This window comes from Stegostoma tigrinum, chromosome 21, assembly GCF_030684315.1.
Source record: "Stegostoma tigrinum isolate sSteTig4 chromosome 21, sSteTig4.hap1, whole genome shotgun sequence".
NCBI lineage: Eukaryota > Metazoa > Chordata > Chondrichthyes > Orectolobiformes > Stegostomatidae > Stegostoma > Stegostoma tigrinum.
The window spans coordinates 37,112,594-37,134,656 of record NC_081374.1 but is presented as its reverse complement, the minus strand read 5'-3'; the positions used below and the strand labels follow the sequence as shown (position 1 = coordinate 37,134,656).

At 39.3% G+C, this 22,063-nt stretch overlaps 1 protein-coding gene across 3 annotated transcripts in view; it reads left to right on the top strand.

Annotated features, from left to right (window-relative positions):
- The window catches only part of LOC125463000 (zinc finger protein 76-like), a 62,444-nt gene that overhangs the window by 13,475 nt on the left and 26,906 nt on the right, over positions 1 to 22,063 (top strand). For 2 of the 3 annotated variants that reach the window (XM_048553594.2, XM_048553593.2), the window contains exons 2-7: positions 4,639 to 4,724; positions 7,014 to 7,094; positions 8,365 to 8,445; positions 12,613 to 12,812; positions 13,883 to 13,957; positions 18,212 to 18,328. In XM_048553594.2, the coding sequence (XP_048409551.1) occupies positions 4,649 to 4,724; positions 7,014 to 7,094; positions 8,365 to 8,445; positions 12,613 to 12,812; positions 13,883 to 13,957; positions 18,212 to 18,328 (630 nt within the window). In that variant the 5' untranslated portion in view covers positions 4,639 to 4,648. The remainder of the gene's footprint in view (positions 1 to 4,638; positions 4,725 to 7,013; positions 7,095 to 8,364; positions 8,446 to 12,612; positions 12,813 to 13,882; positions 13,958 to 18,211; positions 18,329 to 22,063) is intronic. The other variant, XM_048553595.2, reaches the window with a different exon arrangement.

Sequence of the window (22,063 nt, the reverse complement as noted above, 5' to 3'; positions counted from 1 at the left end):
TCTTTCTTGTGATTCAGTGATGGATGAGTGGATTTGTCGTTTAGACAAGCTCAATTTTCACCTGAACTCCTCTCACACATGGAAAAACATACACACTCTTTCCACCAGAGTTCACTAGATATTAGTTGTCTGTGGATCCTTGGCCAGTATGTCTCTCCTCAGCCTGGGGACAACAAAAGTCTGATAGTATTGGCCTTACTGTTCCCTTGAGACCAGTTTTTTTTTAATTGTGAGGGTATCTTGAGGGTTAAACAGGAATCTTTATGGACTGTGTGACTGAATAATGTGCTTACAAGTGCATTTAGTAACAGTACTTGGGATTGCTAAGTAGCACAGGGAAACTCTAATCTTCCCATGCTTGGCCTTTTTGGGGAAAAAAAATTCCAGCTCCCAAACTAGTAAGTACTCAGGTGTAACTTTTACAGTTGTAACAACCTTATATGACTAAATTAAATAATTTTTGAAATTGAGATTCTTTACATCAACTCCTTTGACTTTTCAGTGTATACTGTACAATAATTTTCTCCACCATAATAAATGGAAACATTTCAAGTATTTTGTTACTTGAGTTTTTTCTTCAATCTTTTAATTAATGACTCCTGGCCACACAAACCATTTTGATAAGAAATAAATCTGCCCCGTTTAACTGAAACCTGGTACTGAAGGTTTGTTTTTGAATCATTTGAGTCTTAGAACTCTGATTATCTAATCATAAGCATGACCAGATCAGTTGTTGATGTAACATTAAATGGAGACCCTGTGTTGCAAAATGAGTTATCTCTTCTGCAAAGCTGGCAGCTAGTACTGTCTGGGCATGATTATTTGTCTGATGCAAAGGCAGATTTAATGAGTGTAATCATCTCTATTAATATCCATCTACAATGTGTTCTTTATAGATTAACGTTTTACTCCTGTGTTCACCTAAAATATTACATGCTGCATTTAGACTGTTTCAGTTATTTAATGGTTTCATTACAAGCTTTTTTTTAAACTTTAGATGATTATTTACTTCAAAACACAGATGTAAGAATTTAAATAGATGCTACCAGAGCTCACAAGGTTACCTCAGAGAGTCATTGATGTTGCCTGCTGCCTGTAGGAGTGAAAACATAATTAGTTGTGATTTTACTGAACACTTTCAGATAAGAGTTTTAATGTTTAAAAGTGCAGAAGCATATTTTGTATATGGAATTTAATACTTCAACTGAATTTTGTTCCCTTTTGCAAGAGTAATAAAAATATTGCTGCATGTTACATTAATAATATTTACTTCAAATAAAAAAAATTGAACTATGTATATAATTGTTTAATAAGAGGAAAGTCATGGATGCACAACTCCAATTGTTGATCTAGTTTTTTTAGATATATTATTGGTACATGTTACTTGCTGCTCATTCTTATGCGTCATGTTTTTAAGCTGAGCTTTTCCAACAACTTCCATGTTTTTTCTAATGTTATTACTGACAGCATGCAACAAATGTGGGTGTTACGTAAGTTAAAAATACTTAATGAACTAGAGGATTATATTTCTGCTGTTAGTCAGTTGCAGTTTTGGGATAATGTAAATTGGCATCTGTTTGTTTAATTGTCGTGCTAGATGCTATATCTTGTCAAAACGTAACCTGACAGTAGTTCCGTAGAAATGTAGTTAACCAGTTAACATAAAACATAGAACAGTACAGCACAGTTTAGCCCTTTGGCCCATGATGTTTTGCTGACCTATTATCCTACTAAGATCAAACTACCCTGCATACCCTACATTTTACTATCCTCCAAGTGCCAATCCAAGAGTCACTTAAAAGGTCTCTGAAGTATCTGACTCCACTACCGCTGCTGGCAGCACGTTCCACACAACCACCATTGGCCATGTAAATCCAAACTGGCGTGTTGAAATTTATTTTATCTAAGTTTCTGGCATGCCAGAATTTATTGCTTATCCCTAACTACCCTTGAAAATATGGTGGTGAGCTTCCATTGTGAAGTGCAGCAAACCATGTATAGGTACACCTACAAAATGATTAGCAAGGGTGTTCCAAGATTCTAACTTAGGAATAGCACCGATCCTACATTGTTGCTAAGTTATAATGTGTTGCAGGTGTTAATGTTCCAAAGACATTCTTCTTTTGACTCTACAGCTGGTAGGGTTCACACATTTGGAAGATACAGTTAAAGGAGCCTTGGCAAAATGCTGCACTCAGCAGTAGAATTCTCTATGCCCCCTGATGCTGTGAAGTTCACCTGAGTTGCCTTATCTCCCTTTTCCCTATCCTGGCTATAGTCAGACTCATGTCTGTTGACTCATCTGTGTATATTCTGACTTTAAGCTAGTCTTTACGGTACTTGAGGTGCCAGTATCTGAGCTGGTACCTGCAAGTGTTAGGTTATGCGAATGTGCTTCCTCTTCCAGGCTATCCTCTACTTGCCCTGCAGCATTCTTCTCGAGTGTGTGATTCAGCAATTCTTGTCTAGCTAAAAGCTCAAGAGGGAAAGAGAATTGGGTAGGAAGAAAATGAGAATGCCACGATCATTCCATTTCATGACGCCTTTCAGAATAACGGTTAAAAGCTAGGGAAGAAGTTGCATAAAGCAGCAAGACTGTCAAGCGTCAAGTCTCTGCTGGACTTGATGCCTTTGGCTCCATAGCTGTCCATATTGGGCCAGACCACCAGCTCCAGTGCACTGAAGGGATGGAGGTGTGCTGGTCAACCTCCAGACTCCTGGCTTTCTGTTCGGCTGTATGCGACGTGCTGCAAGAGACAGGTAGATTGTCATTAAGCGTGAATCACTGTCTGCCAAAAATGAATAGGTGGAGCTATGTGAAAGCAGTGAGTGATGTGTATGCAACTAACATGCTTCAAGTGTGTATGAATAAAATGTAGTATACGGATACCAGGGAGTGAATGTTAAGTGCCATTGCATGATGGGAATTTGTGATGGAAGTCTGGTGCATCAAACAGTGCAAGAGATAATCAATATGGGGCTAGATTTTTCAAATTAGGCTCAGTAAATTCAAATTGAGCCATTTTCTGGCTATAGAAACTGAGCCTATCACCTCTGCCTGCACCCATCAAATCCATATCTTTTGAAGGCATGAGTACGCAGTGTCAGAAGAGTATGTGCCCCAAGATATGAAGGCTTTCTTTAGTTTGCTGGGACATTGGCTCAATTCTTCACATTGTTCTTGTGTCCCCTTGGTATTCCACCCTGTACACCCACATATTGCCCATGCCCCTCCCTATGTACTTAGCTTAGCCAGTCACCATTTATCCATTATGTACAGTAAACAGGAGCCAGGTACTGTATTAAAATCAGGAAGTCATTGAAATGTACATGAGAAAAAGACAACCTCTGAGAATATAAAAACCGAAAGAACTGCAGATGCTGTAAATCGGGAACAAAAACAGAAGTTGCTGGAAAAGCTCAGCAGGTTTGGCAGCAATTGTGAAGAAAAAAATCAGAGTTAACGTAACAGGGCCGGTGACACTTCCTCGGACAATATAGTTGAGCTGTCATTCAAAAACCAACCATTCAAGCTGAAAAAGCCTTTAGACCCAATGGGGAAAAAACCTGAAATCCCTAAATTGGTCATAGAACTGTAAAAAGAAGCATCTATTTAATGCTGTCCTCAAAAATAGGTAATTATTTAATAATCTCTTAAAATTGTCAATCAGACATTGTACATAATCATCTTCTGCGATAAATAGTTCAGTAGCTTTTGAAAATCAATCAAGCATTCATTTGGACTCCACTATTAAAACAAATCTTTGCAACTTCAAACAATGGAGACGTTGAAACTAGAAGTACAGATGACTTTTTTTTTCCCTAAGATAACAGTGTGGAGCTGGGGGAGCACAGCGGGCCAGGCAGCATCAGAGGAGCAGGGAAGCTGACGTTCCTTCAAAAAGGTTCTGAAGTTTCTGAAGAAGGGTCCCGACCTGAAACGGCAGCTTTCCTGCTCTTTTGATGCTGCCTGGCATGCTGTGTTCCTCCAGCTCCACACTGTGTTATCTCTGACTCCAGTGTCGACAGTTCTTATTATCTCTCAGTTTTTTCTAAGTTACACAAGATGATTTGTCTGCCAAAACAGTTCAGGAACAGATGGCTGTTTTCTTTTCTCTAAAAAGAAACTGCAGACCATTTTTTTCCCCCCAGATTGAGAACATTGTTAATGTTTAAGTCACTTAACACTAGAATTTACAATTGCTGCCTTTTTTATTTTGAATGAATAGTAGCATTTTTCTCAATGAGAAGATTACTGCAGTGTGTCTTAAAAGTTACACAATGCATTTTACTGAAGTTCACTCCGCCCACTTGACAGTGCAGGGGTGCCTGCACAATATTGAAAATCCAGAGTATCCAGGCAACCTTCCATGTCACACTTCTGTCTCATTTTCAAACAGTGGGAAGATGCTCACATCTACAGCCCATCCATCCAAAAATCAGGATGATTGAATTTTGCACTTGTAGTCAGTATTTTCTCTGCATTTTGTCCAGTTCTATTGCTTTATATGGTTGAAGAATCTTTTCTGCCTACTTTCTCATGGTATTGTGTGAAATCTTGGGATGATTTGTTTACTGAAGACACAGTGCGTATGCAAGCTGTTAGTATTCTGTAACGTAAGCATTTTGTTGTTTTAGATTAAACTAGATGATGGAGAGCCTGAGCCTGCAGGCAGTGACCCTTACTGATGGATCTACAGCATACATCCAACATACATTGAAAGGTGAGCCACCCAAATGTTAAACGTAAACTTGTGCAACAATACAACATGGAATGTTGGGATAGAAATTTAATTTCTCATTCGTGCATGGTTAATATCATTTCTTCTTGGGAGACTTTGAGCAGAGACTAAGCATTTCTCCATAACAGTGAATCTGATGATGATTTATCCCAGATAAACAGCTATAGATGGAGGCCTTGGGCTTAACTATTTATAAAATGCACATAGTCCAGATCACCAAACAGATGGAACTGGGATAGGGGTGTAAAGGATATAAATGGGAGAATTAACTTTCACACGTTTTCCAAAGTTTCATGTTCATTACATTTAAGTCATGCCATTTTTTTGATGAAAAATACGGAAGAACACAAAAGTAAGTAGGTGGAAAAGTTCAACAGTGAACAGTATCTGAGATCAGTCAAAAGACCTTTAATTAAATCAAATTCAGATTCTACCTGCAGACCAGCCCAAATACATGGGAAGCCTACTTCTGTTTTGAAATGGAAGAGCACTCCAATCCTAAGATTTAAACAGAGATGTTCAAGCAACCTTTTTAACCTTTAGTTTTGGAAAAATTTTCTTGAACTCCTTTACTTCATTATACTTCCTTTTCTTAAATACTGCACCACATTTTACAAGATGTGTGGTGAAGTGATGTACTGGGTACCTAATGCCACTTCACTGTTTATTCAATTCATCACACCTTTTGGAAGCATACACTTAAGTTTCAATATCAGCAACTATTTTAGAATAATTCAGTTGTTGGTTAGATTTAATATAGTTTACAAACTTTAACTGGAGTTTTGCCTTCCTTCGAGTTGTTGGAAGATGACAGGAAGAGGAAATAATTAAACATGTTAGCACTAGAGTTTATACATCCTTGCTGGGCAGGTCATTGTCAAACCTTGTGACCTGCTGCCACTTAAATCCCTTAAGTAATCAATTAATGACCCTTCTACAGCTTTATCCTTTCACCCTCCTGGTTAACTATGTTCCCATCTGAGAAAGTGGCAGCCCTGCTGAGTACTCGGCAGGCTATCTGCAGCTGGGGTGGAATTTGGCTCTTTGATTACCCCAATCTTGGGGTAATAGAGGCCATGAAGAAATTACTGAAAGCCACTCCCCTGTATCCAACTCCTGACATCCATTCTACAATCTCGGTTCAAGCCATAAAAATGTCACCTAACTTCTGATGCTGCTGATCTTCAGTCTGCTGTGTAGCCAGCAGCCTGGGCGTACAATGTGTAGCCTTTGATTGGACAGCAACTTCAGGCAAGTGGAACATTGCTGTCCCAGGAACGTACTGGGATTTTACAGTTTTTTTTTTAAAAATTGTATTAAATTGGGAAAAAGTTGGAATCTATTATCGGAATACTTAGGAAATATTGTTAGCCAGAGTCAACAAGATCTTATGAAAGGGAAATTGTGATTGTCAGATTTACGATTTTTGGAAATGAAACTAGCAGGGCAAGTGTAGGGCACTTGGTTGGATGGTGTATATTTGGATTTTGAAAAAACACTTAATAAACTGTGGAAAGCTAGAGAGATTGTTGTACAAGTTAAGGGGTCATGGCAAACGGGTAACTTAGTAATGTGATAAAATTTGTTAAAACAGTATAGATAGGAGTCATTTTCAGGTTTTCAGGCTGTTACTACTGACCATTGTTGGAGTCTCAGCTGCTTACAGTCTATATTAATGATATGACTAAAAGAGTCAAATGTACTGTATTGAAGTTTGTTGTCAGTACAAAGCTAGATGAGAAAATAAGCTGAGAGGAGGATATGGTGTCTCCAAAGAGATAAATTGAATGAGTAAGCAAGAAAGTGGCAGATGGAGTATAATGTGAGAAAATGAAAGCTTTTCTTAGAATATAGGAAAAAGAATTTTTTTCTTAAAATTTATGTTCTGAGCAATTTTGGTGTTATTGTACAGGAAAGACAAGAAGTTTATATGTGGGTGCAGCCACCAATTAGGTAGCAAATAGTATGTTAGCCTTTATTGAAAGCAGGTTGGAGAATGAAAGTAAGAGTCTTGTCGCAGTTAGATCAGGCTTTGTGAAACCACATCTCAAGTCTCCTCACCTAAGTAGGGGAATGTCTGCTTTAGTGGGGGTGAAATGCAAGTTCTTCAGTTAATTCCTTGGATAGGGGTTGAAAGATTTGTAGAATGGCCATGCACTTACTGGAGTTTGGAAGAAGAAGTGAAATGTTTGAAATTCTGATGGCCTCATAGGATAGGTGCAGAAGTTTTTTTATCCTGACAATGCATTGATTTCTGAATATATTTAACAGATGCAAAGTTGGTTGAGGGGCACACTATTCAGCTGGAAGATGGTACGACAGCCTACATCCAACAAGTTACAATACATAAAGGTAACAACAGAAATTACAGACAGAACATCTATTAATGCTAAACATATGTCCAAGTCATGAGTGAAAATCAGTCTGCTCTGGAAGAATACTGTTTAATTAAAGCCTACTTTATGCCAACCTTTGTACTTTCAGTAGAGTTGTATCTATTCATTATAGTTCCATTTCTGTGTGAAGTAATTGCCAATATGCTTGTGTTTTATTGACAATTGAATAGAGACTGTTTATGTTGTGAAGCCTAGCAGAGTTTAACACTACAGAAGGAGTTCAACCAAAATTGCCCTGACGAAGTCTTTTCGCTTTTATTTCTAAATAACATCTTAATTAAATCTTCAGTGACCTTTGACAAATAAATTACAGGGATGGAACTGTTTGAAGCAGAACGAGATTCAAGCAGATACGTGTGTATGTCCTCCCATTCTGATGCATTTTAATCTCAGTCACTTTACTATGGGGAACTGTTGAACAGAGACCAAATTCTTTCTTTGAGGAAAGGTAAGGCAGTCCTAGGAAGGGACATCTGAATCTGAGTGATTGCAATGCAATTTCATAAACAAGAGACCTTGTTACTAGTATCCATACAGCCCACCCTTTTGTCAATAGGTAAGGAAAGGTCGATGGACAAATCAGAATAAAACAGCTGTGTTTTAAACAGAAGCCACAAAATGTAATTAGATGTCAATCTGCAGTTTCGTTAAAGTGAAGGTTAAGGTGAGGCTCTAATCCCAAAAATGATTAAAATGGAAACCTTTACATTGTAACTGGAGCTTAACACATATGTGGAATTCACAGTGAAATTGTGCAGCTTGTTTCAAAGATGTAATAATTAGCCCTTGTCTCAGCCAATAGAATATAATTTATTGTGGACAGTGTACAGCAAGAACACAAAAACATTGTATTGATAGAGCATCCTGTCACTCCAGGTGCATATGCACAGCATCATCATATTGGTATGCTCATTCTTCAACAAGTTTTAATAGACAGTCAGTCGTGCTCTTCATTAACTTGTCAGTTGAACAGAAGCCAACCCAGAGGAAATTATGTGTGTCTGCTTTTGTGTCTGAGTTAGTCATTTGTTACAGAAAATTGAAGGGAGAATGAGAGAGGAATTATTTGCCCAGTGGTGAGGGTTGGAGTGGGTTGGGAAAGGAAAACCACAAGAGAGGAGAAAATAATTTTGATGAGGTTAGAAAAAAATTGCACGTGTTTGAAAATGTAAGCTTGAATCCCTTGTTTTGATTTTGTGTTTCAAAGTTTTTAATTAAATTTGCAGGTGACAGCCTGCCTTTTGAAGATGGCCAGGCTGTGCAGCTAGAAGATGGCAGCACTGCATATATCCATCACACCCCTAAAGGTAGTTTTGATTATCAGAATGTACTCTAGTCTTATTTCTATGTTAGGACAGCTCCTGATATCCGGCATCAATTACATAAGAACAGAATTGGAGACCCAAGGCAACTAACTGAGTGATGGAATTAATAACTTGTTGTAGTAGTTCATAATCACTGTTTATTTTATTAGATATTATTTTAGGTTCTGTATCGTGTCTATTGTTTCTCAAAGTGAAAGGAAAAAGGTGCCATGTATCAAAAGAGTGAATAACTACTCAGTTGAGCTTGTTTTTGTTGTTTCGGCATTTTGTTCTTAGAAAATTATTTGCTACACTTTGCTCTGTTATTCCATCCTGATTGACCAGTTAGTTCGTGAAATCAAATCAAGAATACAAACAAGTAATGCAGGAAATGGTGAGTATGTTCGGCAGTATCAGTGGAGAGTGAAACAATGTCAGTATTTCAGATTGATGACCTTTCATCGAAAGTAGTAATAAGTAGGATTTGCTCAATATAAAAGTACACATTTAATGTGAACTAGATAGCTTTGCATCTCATGGATTATATAGAGAAAAGAATGATGATGAGGTTGATGAATGTACTGCAAGTCAATAAAACTCACTTAAAAGTGTGTCACTGGCAAAATGGGAATAGGAGTACATTTAAAGCATGATTGTTTTTCTCTTCTTAAGCCTGAGTCAGCAAGGTATTGTTTAATTTACTCCTTCCCCATTTGCTCCTGTCCTTTACTGATGTAGGCTGAAGGGTGTTCCCTAAACCTTGGTTTTCAGATTCCAATTATTGAAATAAACCCACAGTAACACTTGTTAAGATGTAATCAAAAATAGTGTTTATTAACAAAATGTTCAAAGCAGGGAAAAATTGTTTGACTACTTCATCCACTCACACAAGCACTCAGAAATTAAAGAAGATGGGTCAACAGAAGATATAGGTTATAAATGACAAGTTTTCATAAATCTAGTGGTATTAAAAATCAGTTCGTATGAGTTACAACTTCCAAGAGGTCAGTATGCAATAATAGTCTCCTTGGAGAGTTGGGCCCAGTGATACTCCTTCTTACAGGCAAAGTGTCAGCTGCTTTCCAGCTATCAAGTTGGATACAGAGGTGAAAATTCTGACACAGGCTGCCAATTCAGCCTAGAGACCTGCTTTTCTTTCGGAGGTCAACCAGAGATAGGCGGACTCAGAATTGTATAGTTGAACTAATCAGCAGCCTCCAGCTGTCAGGTAAGGCAACGACAGGCATTTCAGGTCTAGTGGCCCATCTTGTTGGGTTAGTTGGAGGATCATTATGCTTATAGTGCGTGCAGCCTCCCCTATTATAGTTTCCATTGCAAAGTGGAGTTAAGTACAAAAGTATCAAAACATTATTTCAGCAGAATGAGTCTTTGCCCAGAGTTGGCTGGAAACAAACAACTTGTCTCCAAGTACGTTGTGTACAGCTTTGACTGGAATATCTACACAGAGCAGAGCTCCTGGAAATACAATCATATGAACAGCCTTGTCCATTTTATGTGTTCAGCAGAGTTGTTCATTTTTAAAAGAAACAGAGTATTTAAATGCACATGTATCAAAGACAATAAAGTTTTGCTTTGAGATTGCCTATCATTCCTTCTGGCCGTGAGATAAATATTTACTGAAAATATGTTGGGTTACATTGTGAACACTGGTATTCAGGATGCCATGTGTTATACGATGATGGTCATCTTGCAGAAGTAATGGATGGAAATTTACGACTCCAAACTTTTCACTGCTAAACAGCAGTTAACTGTTTGGTAAATAGTACCATTATCTTGTGTACAATACCTTGTTTCATGCATTATTTACTACTGGATGATTAACAGAATGCAGTGTCATAACAAGAAGGACGTTTCCTTTATGAGGGTTGAAAGTGATAACTGACAGTACGTACTGCTTGTTTTCACTGAATCCAAGCACCTTCTGAACCTAATAAACAGTTATCATATTTCTGTACAGTCTTGTTAAACTTTTTCAGTTAACATTTATAATTGAAAAACCTTGCATCAATATCTTATAATGGCTATGCCATTCGTCATTTTTGCTGTAATTCTGGTCCTCATCCCACCAGATGAAACTGTGTTCTTTGGATTGACCAACTCTGTCCACTATTGTTTCTTTAATTAGTCCAATGTTTTAATTCTCTTCCTCCCCCCCCCCACCCCAGTTTTCACTCAGTTTTCTTTCTGTTAATGGATTGATCTTGGCCTCATTTACCTCAAACTGTGTCAATAAGTATAAATAGAACATTTGCCATACAAACAGAGGCTTGTTGGCTCATCATGTCGGCACCAGCAGAAAGCCAAGCCATCTGGCCTAATGTACATTTCCAGTTTGTGGTCAGTAACCCTGCAGGAATGGAGGCTTGAGGTGTATATCTGGAGATGACTTACATGAGTTGATCACTTACATGAGTTGAAGGTTTTTGGCTTTGCCAACCTTTTTGAAGCAATGTGTTTTAGACCTTTATAGTTGAAAACTGTTTTCCTCATCTCCCTTCTAGTCTTTTGACTGATTACTGTAAATTGATAGCGTGTCCCTCACATTCACTGACCACTGTGCCCATGCAATTTTGCACATCACAATCAAAGCCCTACCCTCAGCCATCTCTGTTCTAAGCATAATATCCTAGGCCTTTCCAATTTTTTTCTCCAGGCTGTTTTTTTCTAGACCTAGCAACATCCTCATAAATCTCCATGGCTTCTTTAGTGCAGTTTCATCCTTTTTCAGATGAGCTGACTAGAATGCACACAGTATTCAGGTCTGGAGCATAAGTGATAATTTATAAAGTTTCAATGTAAGCTTCCTGCTGTTTATATTCTACATCTGAACAAATGAAGGAAAAGATGCATTAAGATTTAGCATCCTCCTTCCTGCTTTCTGGTTTCATATTCATGTTAGTTGTGGTACAGACTCAAACATTCCACTTCAGGCTCTACAAATATAATAACTCGCCAAGTTCTTTTCTTTTTAAAAAAAATGCTTGTATTAACTTCAATAATCTTAATCAGATTTTCGTTGTTTTTAAATTACCTTTCACACTATTGCAGATGGCAACAAATTCTCTAATGTAACAAACCCTCACTTAAACTGATATGCTACTCAAATATATAATTTTTGGCCATTGACAACAGAGTATTTTATGAAAACAATTAAAATAGTTTGATCAGTAGACTTTATGGTGCTTGCTTTTCCACTTTATGATAATGATTTTGATTCTAAAGAGCTTAGTTGACTGTGAGAGATAATAGGAACTGCAGATGCTGGAGAATCCGAGATCTGATGAAGGGTCTAGGCCCGAAACATCAGCCTTCTTGCTCCAGTGATGCTGCTTGGCCTGTTGTGTTCATCCAGCTCTACACCTTGTTATCTTAGTTGACTGTAAAGTGCTTTGAATTGTGCTGAGGTAATGAAAGCAGTATACAAAAGCACACTGTTCCTTTTTTATGTTGGAAGCAATTGGTGTCATTTGCTAAGTGATGATTTGACAAAGTTTGTTTTTTCAATCTATATGATAATTGCGTTATAATTTTATCAATGATGATCTCATTTCTGTGAGAATTACATTCAAGAATTTTAATTAGACATACCCTCTTTCTGGTGTTGGCAACAGTAAATCTGGATTTTTTAAAAAATTACCTGACCTGAATGTGAGTGGAAATCAGAGAGGTATGAGGGACCTGGATATTAGGATTCTCCAGTAGGTTGTGGAATTGAGGAAAAAAAAACACAATTTCAAGAACCTTTAGAAAATGAGAGGGGAAGTGATACAGTGCTCATGCTGAGAAAACAGATGCAGAGAGTGGCAGGGAAAGAAAAGCTGCAGATAGTGGGGTGGGTGGATGTAGAACAAGAAATAAACCCAGAAACCTGAAACTTGTGAAACCACCAGACCTCGAGGTAGCACCTTATACTGTAAAATCCAAGTCTGTTGTTACTAAAGTTGAGAAATGATCCAATGTTTGGGCTGAGGTTTTTATTTATTTATGACATTCAGTAAAAAGAAGTAATCTATAATTGACCTTGCTGGAAATTATTTCGACCGTAATTTTGTCATACTGTCTTGTGATGCAGTTACTGTGGTTGCCTAACAATTGTCCTGAAAAGCAGCAATTACTTTACCTTGACATGAGTCTAATTCATTTCCCTAGATGATTTTGACCAGGATGCAGTACAAGCTGTACAACTAGAGGATGGTACAACAGCTTATATTCATCACCCAGTCTCCATGCAGGGTTCCAACACTATCCTGGCTGTGCAGACAGAAGCAGGTTTGGAAACGCTACGTGCTCCAACAGATGGCACAGTGGACCATGAGTCTATTAGTGCTCTTGAGCATTATGCCAACAAGGTAAGCTTTATCCGTGATTTGAAACAAGCTTTGCTCATTGTTGTGAATGTGAGCTTTTGTAGGATGATTATGTCTTGGTACTGTCTCTTTAAATCTAAGGTAAAAAGGAGGAATGAAGGGAGCCATGTGACTTCCAGATTGTGCCAGACACAAAGCCTGAGTGGCTTGGTGACAGGGGAGCCCTAGTTAATTTACTAGTAAGAAGAATACCATGAGGGCATTCCTTTGCGGGAGAAGTTAGAACTGCAGGACACATTTTAAGACTAAGAGTGATTTGCAGATAAGTCTTTTCACTGAGGGTTGCTGATCTGTGGAATTCCCTTCTCCAGTGGAAACCAAGTAAATGAATTTATTCAGAGCTGAGCTAGATAAATTTTTGATAGTTAATGGAGTCAATAGTGATAGAGCGCAGAGGGTAAATGGAGTTGAGACTGAAGTCAACTCAGTTATGATCTTATTGAATGGCAGAGCAAGTCTAGAGGGCCAACAACTTACTCCTGCTCCTAACTCCGATGTTTTACATCTGTGACTAACCTCCACCTCGAGACGGTCCAGTGATCGATTCCCATGCTAAAACTTCCAAGTTAGCTGAATTTCATCCAGGTCCCAACCCTTAATCCAGTTCTAAAGAATATCTGATATCAATTTCCAACAGATTCATCTTGCACACTGTTTAGCTATATGTTCTCAACTTTAAACATTGTAAGTGGTACAAGTTAAATATGTAACTGAGGTTGTGAATAAATAAAGACCATTTCTGAAGTTTTCACAGACCAATGAACAGGGTTGTATTTTCAATCCAAAACAGCAGTAAAACTCCCAGAACATAATCTAATAAAATGCAACTGGTCTAATAGTCAGTGGTTCCAAAATCATTCCTTGGATAGTATAGAACAAGACATCTTCTGACCCATTAAACAACATCACAGGATAGCAGCAAAGCATTTTCTCAAACATGTGCAATTTGTAATAAAATTATATTCATAGTAATTCAACCATTTTGTTTTAACCTGCTTTAATGAAAGAATGTTCAGTGAAATGGTAGTTGTTTGAAGCGTTTGTTTTTTCAGGTATCTGAGGAGGATGAAGGCGTCAGCAGTACTACTGGACTACCATCCGATGTGAGCAAGGACAAACCTGTACAGGTATCACTTTCAGTTTCATACCAACATTAAATCAGTGTGAGGTAGTAAGAACTGCCGATGCTGGAGTCAGGCTCAACACAGTGTGGAGCTGGAGGAACACAGCAGGCCAGGCAGCATCAGAGGAGCAGAAAAGCTGACGTTTCGGGTCGCCTGCTTTCCTGTTCCTCTGATGCTGCCTGGCCTGCTGTGCTCCTCCAGCTCCACACTGTTAAATCAGCATGAGACTCCTTGGGGAATGCAAATAAATCCATGGGAAGTAATAGGTATAACACATCTTTGACTCATGACAAAGGTGGCATTTTGCAGTCACTGTTACACAGAACCAATAGCAATGAGCACTTCCTGTTTAGCTCTACAATTTGAAATATGTTGGTAACTTTATTTGATTGGGAGCTATTTATCTGCTTTATTGAAGCAAGCTCAACCTTCATCCAATGTAAAGGCTTCCCCTTTAGGACATCTTCATGATTAACTAACACTCTGCACATTTGTTACCCTATAAATATTTAAAATTTGCTACCTATTTGTTTGGCTGAATTAATTTGTATTCCATATTACATACCTCCCTGAGCATTGTAAAACCTAGGTGTGCTATTTAAATACACAATTTATCAAATCAAAGCATTATCTCTTAAAGCTTGATCCATTTAACAGTCTTCATTAAAATTGGAATTTCAATGAAAACTTTCAGGAGTGCATTTGTATATTGTTTGAAACATCACAAGACTTGGGTTCACCTGAGAACATTAAAAAATAAAAACTGAAAGAACTGTGGATGCTGTAAATCAGAAACAAAAACAGAAGTTGCTGGAAAAGCTCAGCAGGTCTGGCAGCCTCTGTGAACTAAAATCAGAGTTAACGTTTAGGGTCCGGTGACCCTTTATCAGAACTGATGGTGGCTGGTAGCGAGGAAAATGTTGGTTTTTGTGCAGAAGATTGGGTGGGGGGAGGAGGGTAAGGAGTAAACGATAGGTGGGAATAGAGTCCAAACACAGAGAAGAACAGTTGGATGGACAAAGGAGTGGATAACGATCTGGCTAGGAGAGTGAATAGCTGCTAATGGTGACATAGTGGCTTACAGTATGTAGTGTAGAAAATGGCAGACGATGTGATAGCATATCACCTGGAAAAAAAAGGCAGTCTGATACGAAAGCAGTAAGTTTATTCGTCCTCCAACCTCTCAACCCCTCTCACCTTGACTGTCTTAACTCCGAACCCCTTCACAACCCACTCATTCTCATCACACCCTCTTCACCGCTTTACCATTCATGTCCCTATCCCAACAGCACACTCGCTGTGTATCCGTTATGTAAACGCAGCACAATGCCCTGTAGTGATGGTTTGGAAGATACCTATGAGCTCTTAAATCTATCAAAATAAACAGATATCACTTGAAAAGCATTTGAAAAACCGTTAACTACTTCAGCAACTCATACATCTGTTGATCATCAAACTCTCATTACCTTGGACAGTTGTGTAAACAAAATCTGCACTACAGAATCCAGTAGGTCCTTTGAAGCTACATTGAAGCTTATTTGTCGATGTGAAAGCTTTCAAATAGTCAAACAAATGGCTGACCTAAAACAAAGGTTGCTGGAAAACCTCAGCAGGTCTGGCAGCATCTGTGAAGGAGAAAAGAGTTAATGTTTTGGGTGGGGGGTGTGGGAGAGAGAAAAGACTGAGTCAAGGTAGGAGGAGATGAGTTCTGTGGGGCATGAGCAGGCTGAAACAATATGTCTACCTGGATCATTGGTCTGCTTCACCTTCTCATCTCGAATTGGAATTCCCCTTCTCGTCTCGAATTGGAAAACTTCATCAGTTTAACCTCCAATTTCCATCCTGCCCTCACTTTTACCTGGTCTGTCTCTGACTCCTCCCTTCCCTTCCTCGACATTTCTGTTTCCATTTCTGGGGATAGACTGGTCACTAATATCCATTACAAACCCACTGACTCCCACAGCTACCTGGACTATATATCCTCACTCCCCACTTCCTATAAAGACTCTTTCCCATTCTCTCAGTTCCTCCGTCTCCGTCACATATGTTCAGATGAGGCCAACTTCGACAAGGGAGCCTCCGAAATGTCCACCTTCTTCCTCAGCCAAGGATTCCCCAGCTCCATTGTCAACAGGGCCCTCAATCGGGTCCGACCCATTTCCCACACTTCTGCCATCATCCCTTCACTTACCTCCCGCAACAGCGATAAGGTTCTCCTCACCCTCACGTACTATCCCATTAGCATCGACATCCAGAAGATCATCAGACGCCATTTCTGCCACCTCCAGCAAGATGCCACCACTGGACACAAATTCCTCTCGCCTCCCCTCCCTTGTCCACCTTCCACAGGGACCGTTCTTCCAGGTTACACTGGTCCACACTTCCATCACTGCTGACACCTTCGCCTGTAACAGGTGAAGGTGCAACACCTGCGCATTCACCTCCTCCCGCCCTCGAATCCAAAGGCCCAAACATACCTTTCAGGTGAAGCAACGCTTCACCTGCACTTCCAAGAATCGACTCTACTGCATTTGCTGCTCACAATGTGGTCTCCTCTACATTGGGGAAATGAAGCGTAGCCTTGGTGACCGCTTTGCAGAACATCTACATTCTGTTCGTGAAAAAGACCCTGAACTTGCTGTTGCCTGCCTCTTCAATGCACCATCTTGCTCCCTGGCCAACATCTGTCTCTGGCTTGTTACAGTGTTCCAGTGAAGGCCAACGCAAGCTGGAGGAACAACATCTCATTTTCCACTTGGGGACCTTACAGCCCTCCGGACTCAATATTGAGTTCAATAATTTTAGGACCTAAACTCTCCCATGTCCCAACCCTCCACCCCATACACCAGGCCTTGTTACCACATTGCCTGCCATTATGCACCCCCCGTTGTTAGTTACTAGCAGTTGCCATTAACAACCACTCACCCTCCCAGACTGACCATTAGCAACTCCTTTGCCTGTCCAACTGTCTTTCTCTCTCTTTGGGCTGTATGCTATCGTTTACTCCCTCCCCCACCCACCTCCCAATTTACTGCATATAAACTGATGTTTTCCCAGCCACCATCAGTTCTGAGGAAGGGTCATTGGACCCGAAACGTTAACTCTGTTTTCTCCTTCACAGATGCTGCCAGACCTTCTGAGGTTTTCCAGCAACATTGTTTTTGTTCTTGAATTACAGCATCTGAAGTTCTTTTGGCTTTTAAATGGCTGAACTGTTTTGCAAAGGCTAACAACAGTGGCTATCTTTATACAATCAGAATAATAGACTGGCTAACATTTCAATTTGTACATTGCAGAATGGTACTTTACTATTGGTGGATAATTTAATGTAGTTGAAGATTTTTCAACTTTATAATGTTCTTTTGTTTGACACCATACCATAACTTGTTGTCACATAATCTGCCATTATGCATTATCTATTGTTAGCCACTAAGAGTCTCCATTAACAGCTATTCACGCTCCCAGGCAGATCATTATCCACTCCTTTGTCTGTCCAAGTGTCCCTCTCTCTGTTTGGGCTCTATCCCCACCTAGCACTTTCCCCTTACCCCCTCCCGCCATGCAATGTTCTGCATTTTTGTAGCTCCCATCAGTTTTGAGGAACAGTGACCAGACCTGAAACGATTTCTCTCACAGATGCTGCCAAACCTGCTGAGCTTTTCCAGCAACTTCTGTTTGTGTTTCTCTTAAGAACAGTTATCTTAAAAACCATAATTTAATTGAATAAGTCTTTACTTGATGGTTTCTTTGTAGGGTTAATATTCAGGTTACACTAACATCTAAAAAAAACTATGAATTTGTGATATTCAACTGATGTTAGTTAAAAGTTATGAGGTGCATATTATTGTTGATTACACTATTCCAATGCCCAGTATGTCTGACTGTCCATTTATCTGATTTGTATAGTTTGATGTATCTTTTAATTATGTGTTTCAAAGGTGAATTTGTTTTTTAGTCATGATAGAAGTGAAAAGTTAATTAACTAATGTCAGATCTTCTGGTTTTACCTAATTACCTTTCATATGGATGAATATTTCAAACGTAATGGAAAGATTAACATTTTAATTTGTTTCCCACTGCTGATAATCTGAGTTATTCTGAGATCAGAAGTTTACCATCTGACCGAAGATGAAGAGTGAATGTTGTCTGGAGGAAGAATGTTTTCAGAGGCGTTCCCGATGTGCACTGATGTACCGTGCCACAAATATTGCTTTAATTAACATTGAAAGATTTTTATCCCCTCTTGTTTATACATAGCTTGTGATTGATGGTGAAGTGCGAGTCAGTGCAAAGGGGCAGCAGATAGGAGAAAAGGCATTTCGCTGTGGGTTTGATGGCTGTGGCAGACTATATACAACTGCACATCATTTAAAGGTAAATAACAGTGTTGACATGGTTTGTGCTACATTTTTGTGCATTATACATTTGAACCTTCACCAAATTACCTGAGATTTAAGGCTCTGAAGAAGGGTCACTGGACCTGAAATGTTAACTCTGCTTTCTTTCCACAGAACCTGCCAAACCTGCTGAGTTTTTCCAGAAATTTCTGCTTTTGTAACTTACACACATGTGAAAAAAATAAAGTATAAGAGACAGGCTCAGTCTTTTGATTTCTGGAACCAGAATGATTACAGCATAGATTCATACAATCCAATGTGAAATGACTCTGCTACTGGACTCTTGCTCTTGGAAAGATAATTGGACATTAGTTAGCAATATTATTCAGAAGGATGGTCAAAATATCAAAGTGGTAAGTCATAAGGAGCTTAGAGAGGGCAGAGGTTTAGGGAAAGAATTCCAGACTATGGGATCCAGGCAGTTGAGGGCACAGTCACCAATGATGGACCAGTTAAAATCAGAAACGCTGAAGAGGCCAGAATTAAAGGAGCACAGTAATTTTGGAGGATTGTTTGACTGGAGGAGATTACAGATGTAGGGAGAGATAAGATGGTGTCGGGTATTGAGAGTGAGGATGATGAGACTTTTTAAATCCAAGATAATACGGTGTGAAGCTGGATGGACACGGCAGGCCAAGCAGCATCTTAGGAGCAGGAAAGCTGACGTTTTGGGCCTAGACCCTTATCTCTTTTTAAATCCAGCCGCTTGCATACCTGGGAACCCTTGTAGGTCAGCAAGGGCAGAAATAAGGGTGAAAAGAATTTAACACAAGTTAAGACATGAAGAACAACTTTAGATTATATCAGATGTACAGAGGGTAGGAAGTTGGGGACAAGCCAAGAGTACATTGGAATTGTCAATGTATAGGCAGCAAAGGGATGGATGAGTGTTTCAACAGCAGCTTATCATGTATGTAATAATTCCTTATTTATGAATGATTTCATAATCTTTGCTTTGCCTTTTGCTGAATGCAATAAAATAAGACAAAAGTTTGAAATCTGAATAGGTTACACTGATTAGAAGTGATGTACTCAAATCAAGTGTTTGTTTTATAGAATTGCATGTTTTCTGAACAAATGTCATACTTGTGTAGTTTTCTTCAAGTTCTCTTAACAGATCACAAGCTCTGAGAGACCCCTGAGATTTCAGAAATGTTCCAGTGTTCGCATTTCTTCACTATATCTTCCCTGTCTCAATCTTACACCCATCTTGAACCTCACTTTTTTTTTGCCTTTGACTTTGACTTTTTCTAAATTTATTTGCCTTTTTCTTGTTTCTTTTGCTGGAAAAGAAATCTCTGCCTGTCCCTGATTTTGGCAATGCTGCTGTAACCTGGCCTGCTACAGAGAACTCCGATTATAGGACAAAACAGAAAATGTTGGAAATATTTAGCAGGTCAGAAATACTCTAGAGGGAGGGAGAAACTCAGTTAATCGGTGCGATTTTCACCATGTTGGTGGGAATTGAGAGTCAGCAGGTAGGATTTTTGTCTTTTGGATGATAGGATAACTTAAAGTCAGGTCTGACACCTGAAAAACAGAGGCAGTCTGATACCAAAGCAGTTAAGTTTAAAAGACCAAACTCCATTCACGAGAAAAAAAGTAAGCCCAGGCAGATTGTTGACTTGCTGACTGAGCTGGCTTGTTTTCATTCAGACATTTTGTCACCATGCTAGGTGATATCATCAGTGAGGCCTCCGATGAAGCAATGTTGTTCTGCTCTGCTTTGAGTTTAAACTGTCCGGTCTGTTATGGTGAGTTGCGTCAGTTCCGGTTCTGTTCTATATGGGTTTGTATATGGGGTCCAATTCTATATGTTTGTTGATTGCATTATGAGTTGAGAGCCATGCCTCTAGGAATTCATGTGTGTGTCTATGTTTGGCTTGAGCTACTATGGTTACACTGTCCCAGTTAAACTGATGCCCTTCATTGTCTGAGGGTACTGGTATTAGGGAAAGTTCCTCATGTCGTTTTGCTGCTAAACTGATGTTTGTGTATTCTGATGGCTAGTTTCCTTCCTGCTGTCCGCTGTAATGTTTGTGGCAGTCGTCGCATGGTATTTTGTTCGTTCTGCTTGTCGTGGGTATGGGGTCTTTTAATCCTTGAGTGTTTGTCATTGTGGTACAAGCAGACTACAACAACACTGCTTCATTGAAGGCCCCACTGCTGATGATGCCTAGCATCTGAACAAAAATAAGCCAGCACGCCAAACAAGTCAACAAACTCACCCACAAGCCAAACTACAAATCTTTTTTAAAAACCATAAGCCCACGCCCTCTCCCCCAGCCATTCACCCTTAAACCTCTCTACCCCTCTTAACCGTCTTACCTACTTAAACCCCTTCACCCATATCCACAAATTGTTCGCCCATTCACACTCATCACACCCTCCATCACATTCTTACCATTCATGTCCGTTCCCTGACGGCACACTCACCCTCTATCCACTATGCAAACACAGCCCAATGCCCTGTAATAATGTTTGGAAGATATTGATGAGCCTTCAGTCTGCCAAAATAAACAGATGTCACTTGAAAGGCATCTGAAAGATCATTAACTTCTTCAGCAACTCACATATCAGTTGATAATCAAATTCTCATTACGTTGGACAGTTGTGTAAACAAAATCTACAGTACAGAATCCAGTAGGTTCTTTGAAGCTAAACTGAAGTTCATTTGTGTATCTCAAAGCTTTCAAATAGCCTAACAAATGGCTGAGCTGTTTTGCAAAGTCTAATAACAATGCACATCTTTAAACAATCAATAACATACCGGGCTAGTTTTTCAATATTGTACAATGCAGGATAGTTCTTTTATTATTGGTGGATAGTTTTTGTAATTGAAGATTTTCAACTTTTGTAATACAGTACTTTTGTTTGACACTTAGCAGTTGTAATAGCAGTATAAGTAGTAATAACCTGCCAACTGCATTGTGCAGTAGTCACTTACCTTTTCCAGTTTCTGCTCTGTAATTACAATCTTCATAAAATACAGATATAACTGAGGCTGCAGTATTTCATGATATTTTGTAAATGCACTCTTTCTTCTTGCCACAAATCAGTAGTTCACAGTTCCAATCACCAGGTGTGTTTTTGGAAGAGTTCCAGGCCATTACCAGCTCATGAAAAATTTTTAAAATTCTGAAATACTTGCTTTCAGACTAGTGCCTGCGAGTTACAAACAGCGGTGTGTGGGGTTCTTGACCCTCCACCTTCCACCTCTGCTCAAAATAGTCAGTGATGGTAGTGGAGGCAGGGCTTCAGCCTGCAATGCTCCACTGCCTCTTTTTTAATTTCCACCTGTATGCCATCTTTAACTACAAGAGATTAATAATGCAAAAGTTTATGCATAATATAATTCAAGGAAAAATCTGAGCAGGGCAGTAAGAGGGTATGGCACAAAGGAAAGGACTGTGATTGAGTGGTGGACATAAGTAAATAAATGACAAATGGACATTGCCAGGGCAAGCAATCTTGAGGAAAGCACTTTGAATGGTCTTTAGATACTTTGAGAGACATCAAAGCCTTGTAAAGGCGAAATAAAACCTTAGAGCTCTGTCTGTTAGGGATTTCAGGGGTCGCCACAGATTGCACGGTTCGAGTCTGCACCACGCTAATGGAAAAAAACTACCCTAGCTCACTAAGTTAGGTTGTGTTGGGCTTTGCACAGCTGAAAATCCCAGTTGAAGGATTTGAAAAAAATTCCAGACTCTTC